The sequence below is a fragment of the Plutella xylostella genome, chromosome Z (genome assembly GCF_932276165.1).
Source record: "Plutella xylostella chromosome Z, ilPluXylo3.1, whole genome shotgun sequence".
NCBI classification, from domain to species: domain Eukaryota; kingdom Metazoa; phylum Arthropoda; class Insecta; order Lepidoptera; family Plutellidae; genus Plutella; species Plutella xylostella.
In genome coordinates this window covers 4,668,779-4,682,847 of record NC_064012.1, presented here as the reverse complement: position 1 = coordinate 4,682,847, position 14,069 = coordinate 4,668,779, and the positions used below count along the sequence as shown (strand labels likewise).

The 14,069-nt window shown below is 34.6% G+C and overlaps 2 protein-coding genes across 2 annotated transcripts in view; one reads left to right on the top strand and one right to left on the bottom strand.

Moving 5' to 3' along the window:
* The window catches only part of LOC105385332 (discoidin domain-containing receptor 2), a 50,141-nt gene extending 43,876 nt beyond the window's left edge, over window positions 1-6,265 (bottom strand). Inside the window, exon 1 of the mRNA XM_048632582.1 lies at window positions 5,968-6,265. The gene's annotated coding sequence lies outside the window, so the exon portion shown is untranslated. The remainder of the gene's footprint in view (window positions 1-5,967) is intronic.
* A 337-nt stretch (window positions 6,266-6,602) lies between these two features.
* LOC105385355 (ubiquitin-conjugating enzyme E2-22 kDa) lies at window positions 6,603-13,853 on the top strand. Its single transcript, XM_038121985.2, has 3 exons — window positions 6,603-6,772; window positions 9,454-9,606; window positions 11,100-13,853. The coding sequence occupies exons 1-3, from the start codon at window positions 6,710-6,712 to the stop codon at window positions 11,481-11,483; spliced, it is 600 nt and encodes a 199-aa protein (XP_037977913.2). The 5' UTR covers window positions 6,603-6,709; the 3' UTR covers window positions 11,484-13,853.
* The last annotated feature ends 216 nt before the right edge of the window (window positions 13,854-14,069 follow it).

The following is a 14,069-nucleotide window of genomic DNA, read 5'->3' as shown; positions in this document are numbered from 1 at the left end:
TGTTAACATCAACACTTTATTATAAAGTTGCAACTAATAACTTCGTTCGTCTTAATGAACACCTCCTGGATATCCGACACACAGACTGGAATACCGGCGGAAACATGTCCGGAGTCTTCGAGGCAATCAGACGAGACAGGATATAACACCAGTACTAATTGTTCTAAGAGAAAGGTAACAACTACAAGACTTTTTTAATGTTGGAAATGGTATTTATTGTAAGGGAGAATATTTTTTAAAGGATTTAAGACACGACCACGACTAGCCTGTTGCTTGTCGCCTGTCTAGCGGTTGCTAGATTACCTAGCGCTACATAACAAACATGTCCTGCGAAGTAAGAGAAATAGTTTCCTGAAGGTATCTCGCGTAAAATTATAAAAAAATGTAACACAAAATTAAATTTAAAACCAAAACGAAGGGCCGAGCAGTCCAAATGTTAACCCGCCAATATCTAAATGTAACGTTACTAGTGAGATTCTAAAGCCAGACGCATCTTAATAGTAATCTGTGGTGATACCTCAATGCCGGTATTCTATTCACGTATCACTCTCCTTGATGACTTGAGACTATATCCGAATTGCTATGAACTGGCTTCAACTATGGGTCCTTTGAGTCTAGGACTAACAAAGGCCAACGAATGTGTACATAGGTTCCCCTGGTTCGGCTAAATGGTTGCTTGTTCTGAATGCCCTATGCATTCAAGCAGTTGTTCTATTGTCTATGGTTGACTTTGATGCGACACACGGGCCGCGATCGTATCGACATTACATTATCATCCTCGGAGGACATCGACGCTAGAGTGTACAAGTAATATGGTTATCGCATGTGATACCACCGAGATGGAGGGACATAATGGACTCTTCATGAATCTCAGTGTCAGTATATACAGTCTACAAAATTAAAAGGTTAACAAAATGTACAAAACCTGCACTGTATTCACTAATGTGTTTGTGAACTAAAGTTTCAGAGCTACATTTAACCAAACTCAAAACAAGCTTCCATTTTAATCATTATTTGAAAATGTTATTACGGGCTCGCTAATGACTATTGAGCTGCAGTTGAAAACTATCAAACGGACAGAAATAATGGTGAGTATTTAAGCTGACAAGCTCGGACAGTCTCATTTGACTTCCAGATAATAATCCCGGCAATCCCTCCAGTAGAGTAAAGTTTGACCGAAAACCAAAATGACGTAGGAGAGTTAGCCGGCCAGGCTGTGGCGTGGGGATTATGCTCGTAGAAGATTATCCCCAGCCGTCTCCCGAGTCGAAGCAACTATGACATTATGTTATAGAAGACTTGGAGAGGAAAGCTACATCTAAATTGAATACCACGCAAAGCAATAAACATTATGAAAAAACGCAATACTGATAGATTGTTTTCAATATAGTTGCTGATAATCGAATCATTCCGCTGGATAATATCGAGAACAGAAATGAGGGACCGGCCCCGGTAAATCTGGACGTTCTGTAACCTGATCCGGAAATGAAACTATGAAATAAAAGCGATAAGAGCACTCGAGAGTTCCGGCTTCAGGCTTCAGATATTTTCCGATTGCTGTAACAAGTTCATTTCATTACTTATTTCAGTAGGAAAGCACAATGTTTGAAATTCACCGAGGCAGGCAATTTCAGTTAATAAATCGCTGTTGTTGATTTCTGGATCGTTAGGCTTTACTAACACTTTATTGAGCATACTTTTTAATTATATCAGTTATTATTACACAACGTACTTTAATGTAAAATACAATTATCATTAATAATTTGTACCAATACACTTTACTGAGATACTCAGAATCGTGTGCCGATTTTCCTCTGAATTTATATGACGGTGTCGTGTTATACGCTTTGGCTTTTATTCGTTTATCTTTGAAGAATGAAGCAGCTCTTTGACAAACGAGTTCGTGTTTTATCCGTTTCGTAGTCAAGAAGACGCCTAATTGACGACGCTAAGGCACAACAACATTCTTTGATCAGATCGCGTCGTGCCATCGTTACCAGCCGCGGTCAAGCGTGAAAGCCTTGGGTGTGTCGTGCAGTTTGCATACAGTATGACCGTATTGTATGCAGATCATTTACTGTAACTTGTTCTGGCGCCGAAACTCGGTTCATAACTCTAAGATTAGGACATGATAATTAATTTAGGACTGAGTACACTATTGCAACATAGGGTCTACTAATGGAAAAATAACTCTTTCATATCTGCAGAACTCACCGCCAACCTCCAGTAGTGCAGAGGCACTAGAAGAAGAAAAAGAAGAAGAAGATATCTGACTGACTCTACACTTTACTGGGTAGGTATACACACATATAATAAAAAAACACAGGTATATACACATACACGACGTCGTAATCCGATGCTTTCTGAATTATCTTGATTTTATTTCCAAATTTTGTTTTTTTTTTCAATTTCCGAAGGTTTAGAGCCGAAACAGGACAATAATTACATATATAGCTTATTCTAACATTAGGTACCGAAGGTCTTATCACGAAAATTTATTTCGGACAATATATTTATAACATGGCCATCGTTTGAATATGACAAGCGTGAGTGATCGTCGTGCACCGAGTAAAAGATACGGTCGGTTGATACAATGGCTGTATTGATGGGTGCATCACTGCTCCTCAGCTTGCCAACACTCAATTTCATTTTAATTTTTTTACTGATTGGGTGTACTATAATTTGGGAAAACTTTGTCTGAAAATAAATTGAATTCTTATCTTTAAATTAAGGTAGGTTCTCTTAAAATACCGCTATCAATTACAGCTGAAAATATTAAAAAGCTCTACGACTTTAGAGTTGTCGTGAGTCACCAATCATATATATTTTTATTCACGATTAATAGTTAATCTGTAAGTTAGATAATACAGTGAATCCTGGATAAGTGGGAAACCTCCATAACTGACACTCATACTGAAGTCCCGGCACTTTAGGACTTGATTACTTGTTAGTGAGACCAAGCAAACCTCTTTAAATGGGATTCTTATTTTATAATAATTTATACAATACTAATTTACTATGGATGTTATATCTGGAATTAATGTTTAATAATAATAATAATTGAATGGTAATGTTACCTCTATTTTGACAGGTTAAATATTTTTACCACTAAAGCTGAGACTCATTTTCATTATTACGTTTTACTGAAGTCTTGTAAATTATTTGAATCAAGCTTTACATAATTTTACCTCTGTAACAGAGATATATTACATTCATAATCTCTATAACTGGGACTACTACAATATTTCTGTTTGTGTAATTGTATGTGACCTAGCTATAACAGGAACCAAATTATTGGTCTCTTGAAATCCCACTTATCCAGGTTTTATTGTACATATTATGTGTGCCTGCTAGTGGCCAATGCCCTTGGTGTGTCACCACCACTAAATATCTGAGTAATCCCTCGCGACAAAGCTATGGATTATGATAATTTTATAAATACTATGCATGGGAATGGGAATGAAGAAAAGCAGATTGATAACTGAGATTTTATGCTTTGTTCTGATCCCAATGCACTTTAGGCAGTTGTCCCACCAATTGACTTATAATAATTTATAATGATGTTAGAATGTGTTAGATGGACATAAGAAGCAACAATTTTTTTTTCAATGACATTTTTTGCAATGATAGACTTTACATTTTGTCAGTGGAAAATGAGCCATAAAAAATAGGTATATGGAAAGACTCATAGAGACAAATTTTATATAAAGAATTTAAGGTATTGAAATTGAATGTACTAAAATTAGAATTTGTGCCTTCAGAATTGACATCCATAACCATTTATTTTCAGGCAACATGAGGACCATTTATTTATTTATTTATTTATATTTGGAAAACCAACCAGCAAAATACAAGTTTATGTTACATGGGGGTTATATGACATTTCAAGCGAATAACAGGTTTTCACATTTTTCTAATTTAGGCACTTAATTTTAACTAAGATGAAACAGTGACTTAATGACATTGTAAAACTGAAAATTATACAATTTTATAGTCTGAAGAAAAAAAAAAAAACAATCAAAAATAAGTAAGTTGAAGACTATCCCCCAAATTCATAGTGATTTTAGATACTATAAAGTAAGTTTAAAATTAACGTTGTGATATACGAGATTTAACTTTTTGACTGACGTAAAGAGTCGAAACTAGTCGACACTAGTACGATTCAAGGTACTTAAATTTAAACCTTGTTGTAAATTTACAATAGTGTCTATGAATTTGAGGGTAAAATATGTAATATCTCATAATTTAAATATAAAATACAGATACATACACCAATATAGTTTCATCATCATCAGGTCCTTGGATCCCTAATCAACATAGGGCTTGAAGAGTAGTATGTCAATATAGTTTAATATTATAATTATATGTAGGTACCTAATACATAAGGTAGGGTCTCTGTATTGTTGTCTTGAGTCACCCGAAAAACTTTCATTTACATATCTAGGTGTGCTAAGTCTAGATATGCAGGTTTCCTCACGATGTTTTCCTTCACCGTAAGAGCGTTGGTATACATTGTACTTAAGTTAAAAGAACTCATTGGTACATGTCAGCGCCGGGATCGAACCCGCATCTCTTGCGTGAGAAGCGGGCGCTTACCCGACTGAGCTACCACCACTCTCTTACCCGACTGAGCTACCACCGCTCTACGGACATAAAATAAAATGCTTTTATCTAACTATAAAGGAAATCAACTTACCTGAGCTCCGTTAGGTGTGTTTGGACTTTCAATAATTCTTGACTGTCTCGACGTAGAGATACAGTTTTGGTATAATTGTTTAGCTTAACTCAAATACTTTTAAAAGATGCCATCAAAGGAGGGCTATTTTCAAAGTAATTCAAGTAAAATGAAAATTTTTGCTGTTTTTTATTGTCAAAAAAACTAGTTTAGTTGTTTTTAACTTATTTTATGTAACTTTTTAGCAAATTTTGATATTTTTTTGGATAGAGATGACTTTTTGCAGATAAAAGAATTTTATTTTATGTCCGTAGGGCGTTTAAATCTAGAGATATGATTTTTATGAAGAAGAAGAAAAAACTAATCATCTAAAACTTTAAAATGGCCCCCATTTCTAGAATATTGAGATTTGACCCCACATATGGGGGTTTTTTCTCAATGAAATTACTCGTAGAATCTACCCTTAAAGTTTGTCAGGTTCGAAAAACAACACATTGTATATTTTTATTCACGATCGTTTTTTACATATATAAACTCTGAACTCTAGCACTCCATAAAGAAATTGTCTTGACTCTATTACAATGGCAAAAAGTGGGTGCAGTGTTGTGCCTCTGCCTACCCGCAAGCAAGTCCAATGGCACAAGGTGTAAATGAGTGTGAGAGTGAAATTATACACTATAATAATGTATTTTGAAATATTTTGAATGATAAACTTTTCCTTTAAGTCTTAAAATGGGACATTCACTGCACTTTTCATTCAGTATTGAATACAAATACCTTACCTTACATTGATATGAAGCATTTTCTAGTATTTCAGTAATTTTGTAAAAAAATACTTGATGATGCATGTGATTCTTGACTTGTTTACTTATAAAATATATTTGCTGTTGAGAGCCAAAATGATATTACTTATTAAAAACTTGGTTTGGTTTGTACATAATTATAATATACGGATGTAAAAAGAGAGTATTTGAGTACTATGTTAATTGTATTGTGCTTACGAGTATAAAAATAGCATTGAGTACAAGGAGCTAACAACAGTTGTAAACAAGAATTGCTTACTGTTTTATGATCATTCTATCAAAAGCTATTAAACAAGATTTTCTTTACTTACTGGAACTGTTACTGTTGTAAAAACAACGACATGAGAGAGAGGTAAATATGTAGCTAGGTACGTTAGAATTATTTTGGCTTCTTGTGAACTTTGTAGTAAAGACAAAGGGTATACACAAAATACCAAAGTAGAGTAATTTGCTTATTATTATAGATGAAATAAAAACAAAATAACGCACCTCGAAGAATCCTGAGCACGCACAACATAGCTGGACTCCGGTAGCTACGAATGGAATTAGCATAACTTTGTTCTTTCCCTGTTCAAGACACTGGTCATTATCAAATAAATTTAACACTTAGCTCAAAAAAAGTTTCATCACCGAACTAATAATAACATTTCGTATCAATGTTTAGTTATGGGAAGGCTTCACGGACTTAAGAAAATTTATTTATGTACAAAGCAACACCTCCGCTAGTAATCGACCATCCTCTACAAAGTTCCATTTTCCATTTCAGTATTTCTCCACCGTATTCTGTGACGACTGCGATCTTGTTGTATATTCTGTTGTTGCTCTGTATTGTCTTTGGTATTATAGGGATGTGCAAGTAACGGAACGATATTATAATCATAATCGAAATAAAAATAAGTTACAAATATTTTCAAGTTCTCATTATTACTGCCGGTGGATGAGTGGCTGCTTTCGTGGTGTAGTGAGAGGCCGTGATAAGCTACAATGCATCGTCTGTCCTCATATCGTATAGTCCAGCAAACTTAACATACAAAACATATTCTGAGCCGCAGTAATTATTCCAAGGTCCAGCAGAAAAAACTACTCTGTACGAATGGTCAAAGAGCATAGATAATATAAGTTATCTGTGAACCTATTTCGTTTCATGTTTCACAATTTCACATTTACCTACTCCTTTTCAAATATTTTTTACTGCTCCCTTGAATAATTTACAAATTATCCAGTGATAAAAATGGCTAATATAGCAGCTAAACGTATAAAGCGTGAATTCAAGGAGGTCATGAAAAGCGAAGAGGTATGTTTGATGTCGAATTTAAAATTTTCATCATGAGGGGTTTGTAGACTTACTTGCACTTTTATCCAAATGTCGTATGTTGTAATTTCACAACATTATGGTTAGCTAGATCTTCTGGACTTTTCAAATTGGCTCATCTTGTCTAATACCATAAAATATGGACTATTTGAATGATTCAGCACTTTTTACACATCATTGTTTACACATTTGGTTTATGTCTAAAACACATGTTAGGGAAATCAAGTACGTAGATACCTACCTAATGGATAGTGTCTTTAAAATTTACAATTTGTTTTATATTCTCAATATCTTCATGCTTTATTGTTAAAAAATAAAACCTACTTAGTTTGGATTAAACATTGTTAACATTAAATAAAAAATATTGAAACTTTCTGCAATTTATTTGCACGTACCTAATAAAATAATAACTACCTAAATGCAGATACATTAATGGTAATCCTGTCCTTTGTTGTTCCTTTGTGACATTTGGCAATGCTAAACAATGTTACTTTTTATTTACTGTGTAGACATTTTGTGAGATGGATAAAGTCCAACATCAGACTAATTGGATTGATACACACACTATACACAAATAATGTGATAAGTTTGATGCTTTATTTTATACAGATGCAAAAATGCACCATGGTATACCTGTGTGGTATACCAATGACTATGTTATTTGCATATCAGCATCCCAAAATGCACACACAGCCTATAAAATCCACTGAAAACCATGAGCATCCTCGAAGACTGGAGGGTTATTGTCTTAGTCATATAAAATCCACAATTTATTTTAATAGCTATAAATTGAGTTGTAACATCATTGTGTTACCTAAGAAATTGTAACTGAGTTGTGGATACAACTATATAATATAAATAAATAAACTGTAATTATAGACCATAGTGTCTTTACACCTGTAGGGTTATTGCGAACTCATTTTTGGAAACATACAAACAGACTAGTTGGTAGTAATATTTAATCATGAAGTTGAGACTAATTACACTGTTTGTTTGTTTGGACAAATGAGTTTTTCTTTTATGAGATTTGAATTTTTCTTTTATGTTTACTACATTATCACATTTTTACGAATTAGTGAGCAATGACCCGTGCCCCAGCAGTGGGGATGTGATGGGTCGGATGATGATATGAGCAATGTACCTAATTTCTATGTAATGTATTATGCTGTGCTGGTTTAAATCTCAATATAATGGTTTTCCTTTATTTTATTTAGGACTATAAAATCATATTATGCTGTTAAAATTTACATAATAATATGGTTTTCATAAATAAATAAATTAGTAATAAAGTTAAGAAAAAATCCAGAGTTCTTTATAAATAATAGATGATAGGGAGGGATGCTTTGAGAATAGGGGATATATTGTGTCTAGCACCAAGTGTTTCAAGTTCAAAATGACTATTCACTGATTTCAATATCTAAAAAGGTATCATTTAGCAAATCCATACAAAGATTCTAGGGTGTCAAAAACAGCTGTAAAACTGTATCTACACCTTATTGCTAAGCCATTTTTGATATCTCCTTAGTCTCACTAATTTCAGTGAGAATTTGACTTGCGAAGGCTACTGCGAGCTAAATTTTAACTGTGTTATCACTAAAATCAACAATTATACTTACCAAAATTTATAAATACATACATAATATTATGCATTATGCAAAAATTGTAGTGAAATTATACAAATAAATAATAATTTCTAAATTTCATTTTATATTCAATTTCCTAGTGAATCTCTTCATATGCATAGTATGAAGTCCTTGTCTGACACCTAAAAACCTAAACAAGCTGCGCTTGAAGATTAAATAACGATTGCATCTATTTTATGCAAATATCACGTATCATACCTAGTATAATTTAATATCTATTTAACAAATCTAGAATTAAGAAAAAAACAATGTAATTGAAAATAAATATGTAAGTATTACATATATTTTTACAAGACACATATAATTATACTTTCAAATTAACTGTTACCAAGTTCTTAAGTAGATAGGATATTGAAACCCTCCATCAAATAGGTACCTACATCGTGGCAACCGAGAAGAGAACTTCAAGGACTTGTTATAAAATTGCTTGATCAATAGCTGAGTTACGCACAAGAGAAGTCCTGATTGGTCAATTTATCCAGTTACCCAATCAAATAGTAATTTCTCAATATACCTATAGATCTAACTAGATAGATATATCAATTAAGCTTGGAAAGTAGCTTCCATTGCTCCAGTTACAGATGCTATTTTAGTTTTGTTTGTATTGATTTTCAATTTGCTAGAGAGCCTTTTGCTTGACAACAGAAGTTGAGCTGTAGGTTTAACTATGTGTTTTCATCTTCATGTAGTGTATAAAGTATCGTCTGCGTTAACGTTAAATATTCTATGTTAACGTAAAAATATACAGCTACATACCGACGTCTATCTTGACGCTCACATGTAAAATCTAAGTTAGTGTATTTTACCCCTTATCATAATACTATGAATTTTTTTATCATATATGTCGGCGGAGCGCAGTTTCCTTAACTGGGGAACGCAGCCTAAAGCTGCCTGTCCACCGGAGCGGAGCGGGCTAGCGGAGCGGAGCGGTGTGCGAGGCGAAAATCGATCAATGAAATTGCAAAAAACTCATGCGTCTTATCAATTCACCGCTTTAACTTTATTTTTATGAACTTGCAGGTGGTTGGCGGTTCAATAAAGCTGGAGCTGGTGAACGATGGTCTGACGGAGCTGAAGGGCGAGATCGCGGGCCCCTCGGACACCCCCTACGAGGGAGGCACATTCGTGCTAGAGATCAAAGTACCTGAAACATACCCGTTCAATCCGCCCAAGGTGAATATTCTTGTCTCCGAATTTGTAGAGCGAATTGCCATTTTACAAGAGAAATGCAAGCGTCATCGTGATACTCGAAGTAAAAATTTGAGTGTCACGATGACGCATGCAAGTCTCTTGTTGGCAGTTCGTCGGGGGTTGGTCATTTATAAAATTAGCACGAAAAGTAGTCACGAAAATGTCATCAAGATATTCCAGATCAACCAATAAATATTGTTAAACTCCTGCGCAATCCTTCAGTATCCACCATCTTATTTCTGTTCAATTTATTGTTTTTTATTTATTTCGGCCTGTACCATGGAAGGCTATCGTACCGGAAAAGATACACCCAATGCTATCATAATATATGCCTACAACAGAGTTCAACCGTGTCTACACTTGATTCATTTTCGATAATGACTAATCCATTCAGGGGCGGCACCACGTCTTCTCTCCTATTTTGATTACTTATCCATTTCGTCAACTTTCCCATTTCGTCCACTTATTGGTCATCACGTCCCCACTGCTGGGGCACGGGTCTCCTTCCAATGAAGGAAGGGTTTAGGCCTAGTCCTATTATGACTAATGAAACATATTATTAATTTTAAAATTATCGTCAAAAAAGCTAAGTTACCGTTCTTGCGCCCGCGACACGGGTCTACTCTCTACTCGTTTAATACCCGTTCCTTTAAACACAACGCATTATTTATGGCTAATCGCGATATAGCGTTAATCGGGATACGTTTATCTACGTGGATAAGGAACCCGTGAATCAGAAGCTGCGCCACACGGGCTGGGTGGCCAGCTGACCCCACCTGTGATGCAGCGATATTGATTTATTTATTTTAGTCACAAGTTTGGAACTGGCCATGCTCAGTAATATTTAACGTGACCTTATTCACCCTTATATAGTGGGCGATACAAATAGATATAATTGCCTAACTGTATTAATAAATCCTTAAATTTCAACATAACTTCACAAAAGTTGGATAGTTAATAAACAAACATCATTCCTATTGCTTCCATTAAAAATAAGTGCTTTGAAATTTTGTTTACCAATTTGGAAATTACAAATACCTACAACACAATAAATAAAAAAAGACAAAGCCTAAAGTTTCAAATACATTATAACTTATAACCCTTCTTCTATTTTCGGTTCTGCAAATATTAAAATACATAATAGATGTTATTGTTAAAGTAGAAATTGAACCACAAAAAATACAGAAACTTTAAACAAAATGTTGAGCACTTTCCATTAGTGTTTTTAACACCAATTAAACTTAACTTTTACAAACTTTGGTTTCCGGAAAGCTGATTATAAATACGTATAAATAGATGCAAAAAAATGGCTGCATGAGGTTGGCTGAATTGTGATAACATAGTATTTTGGCCACCTACCTACCTGAGAAACCTACGTTAAATTTCCAGCTGTGAATCATTTTTAGTTGAAATTCAGACAATTACTTTTGCACGTAACTGACAGCCGAAACTAACAGCCCCGTCTCTCCTTCCAGATCCGGTTCGTGACCAAAATCTGGCATCCGAACGTGTCGTCAGTGACCGGCGCCATCTGCCTGGACATCCTGAAGGACCAATGGGCGGCGGCGCTGACGCTGCGGACTGTCCTGCTGTCGCTCCAGGCGCTCATGTCGGCTGCGGAACCCAACGACCCGCAGGACGCCGTCGTGGCCAAGCAGTTCCGCGACAACCCCAAACTGTTCGACCTCACGGCGCGCCACTGGACCAACGTGTACGCCGGCGGACCCAACACCATCTACGACTTCAACGCCAAGGTCCAGAGGCTCCTGGACATGGGCGTAGACGAGCATCAGGCCCGCGTGGCCCTGTCCACCTACGACTGGGAGCTCGAGAGGGCCACCGAACAACTCTTCAGTTAGTATGAAGAGAAACTGCGCAGCGCCGCCTGTGTGCTCCAATAAAATGACTCTGTAATGTACCCGCGAAGCTTACTGTCTCGAGTGCGATGGATCTACTCATTCCGGTTATTAAATGTCGTAGACAATAAAGTTGATAATGAAATTCGATGACGTCACGCGGAAAATCGACAGTGGCTGTTTTATTATTGTATTTTTTTTAGCTGTTGATTTTTTTTTACGCTTACCTATCGGTTGTTGGGTTGCCACTCGGCTGCGCGGCTCGCTGTGATTATTTGCCCGTTTTGTTTTGATGAGATGTGCTGTAGGTAAATTTTAGATTAATGTAACATAAAATATATATCAGTTCCTGTATGTGATCATAATCTAAAAGCTAAATTAAGGATGGCTTTCACAACAAAGTTAAACAAAATTAAATCTGTGACCCCTTGCTCTGAAATTAACAACAAAGTTAAGTAATCAAAATTAAATCTATATCCTAATGTATTAAATTTTGATTAACTTTGTAATGCAAATCACCCTGAGTTAGAGCAACAATTCCAAATTTAAAGGTTTTGACAGCACTAATTTAAGTTGTGGTGCTTCAGAATTTATTATAGTATTTGTAGATTTTGGATTAAGATCGCATACAGCAACCATCCATAAATGCGTATTTTTAGACGATTCACAGTGTCAGGTCAAATTATTTAATGTGTACAATTTAAAACTATTTACTTACCAATCTGAAAAATCACAATTTTCTATTAGCTAGTTTAATTCTTCGCTCCTTGTTCTCTTCTTAAACTTATCTTGTCTTCTACTAGATGTGACTAAGCACTAATGTTAATACTCCTATTTTGTCTGTTCATCACTAAAAGAAATGTCACATGAATATTAATTTAAATAACAACTATATATTTTATCACCGGGTCCGTATTTGCCTTATAGCCCGTGATTAGTAAAATTGTCCACGTTGCATCCTAATTATTGTAAATACATGATTAAACTAAACACTTGAGTGTCTATACATGGAAAATATTTACCTTAGAGATATTGGGGTCATTGAAGGATAAGTGATAGTGCGTTAAGGTCAAATTTGTTATTTACGGTTTGTAGGCCCGCGATATTTACCCGAAGTTTGAGGTGGAATTTAATAATTATTTCATCTACAGGATGTTGATAAAAAATAATTGTAAACCGAAGGGCCACACACCTTGTCACTAGAAACAACTATTGTAAATACTCAAAAAGATTCTTATTCATGATGAGTTGGTTTTCTCGGCGTGATTTTATGACTGAAGATTCTAGGACTGAATATGGTTCATGATAAGCTGTGTGACCTTGTTCGTTTACTTTCTATATAAATTTATAACATTCTGTATTATGTTTTGCTCAATTTTATTAAACTATTTGTTCCGTGATAGCCATCAGCGGGCAGAAACCGTTAACTGATAAAATACACCATTATTGCACAGCTATTTACTAGGTTTGTGGTAATTTTGAGAAATTCTGCATCAAGTTTATTATTATTCTAAGAATTAGATCTAGAAATAATGACGAATGGAAAATAACCTGATGTTACATGTTAGAATTAAATAGGATGAAATTTAATTATGTAATTTTTTAAATATTGGGGGTGGATTTATGGCCAAATAAAAAAAAAGCGAAAACTGCTACTTGCTTGATAATATTTATCCACATTGCTTTATACCTTAAGTAAAAGTAAATAAAAAGGTATTGTATTTAATGTTATAAATGCCACCCTTAAGTGAATTATTATTATTGTATTGATGCGTAGCTTTAAACTTTAAATACTAAAATATATAGTATAATAATATTATAATTCAAACGACAGATAATATTTTAGTAAAGATTTTGTAACGTCAATCATAGTATGTACTTATAATAGACTTATAAATATTTAATCTATGAAATTACGTCTGCATTATAGCCAACTTTGATTCAATCAATGCAATCTTCTCTTTGATAAGGTAATCAGAGTTTAACACAAGTGTCAAATAATCAATAGCTTCTTTCTGACACTCTTTTCGCATACCTTTGCAACTTTACTAATTACCTACCTAAAATTAAATTACAATGATATATAGGTATATTAAATTTGATTATACATCAGTATAATCTAAGGTTATTTAAAATAGAATGTACCAATAATTAAATTAATGTTAATCATTTAAGGGTGGTATCACAGATAAAGCCTTAATTATTAATTAATGTAATTACCGTTTATGGAGTAACCTACAGCGATAATTTGACATATATGTCATATAAATCTGATAAAAATAATTTCAAACGGCCGTAGGTACCTATCGATCGACCTATACTTAGTTCTGTGTAGAAAAGTTGAATAAATAATTAGTATATTAAATGTATAAACACCACTCTTTTATTCATAACTCGGAACTTACATTGTATTTCTTCTTCTTTATAATACTTAGACTAAAGATTGTAAGTATAGTTATAACTAGTTCTGCTAGCCTAGCACGGAGCGCAAGTCAATACATGACAAAAGACGCACAGAGTGACAGCGATGCAAAACTTTTGTCACGTTTATCGTGCGCGTCTTGCGCCCGTGCTTTAGAACCCTAGCCT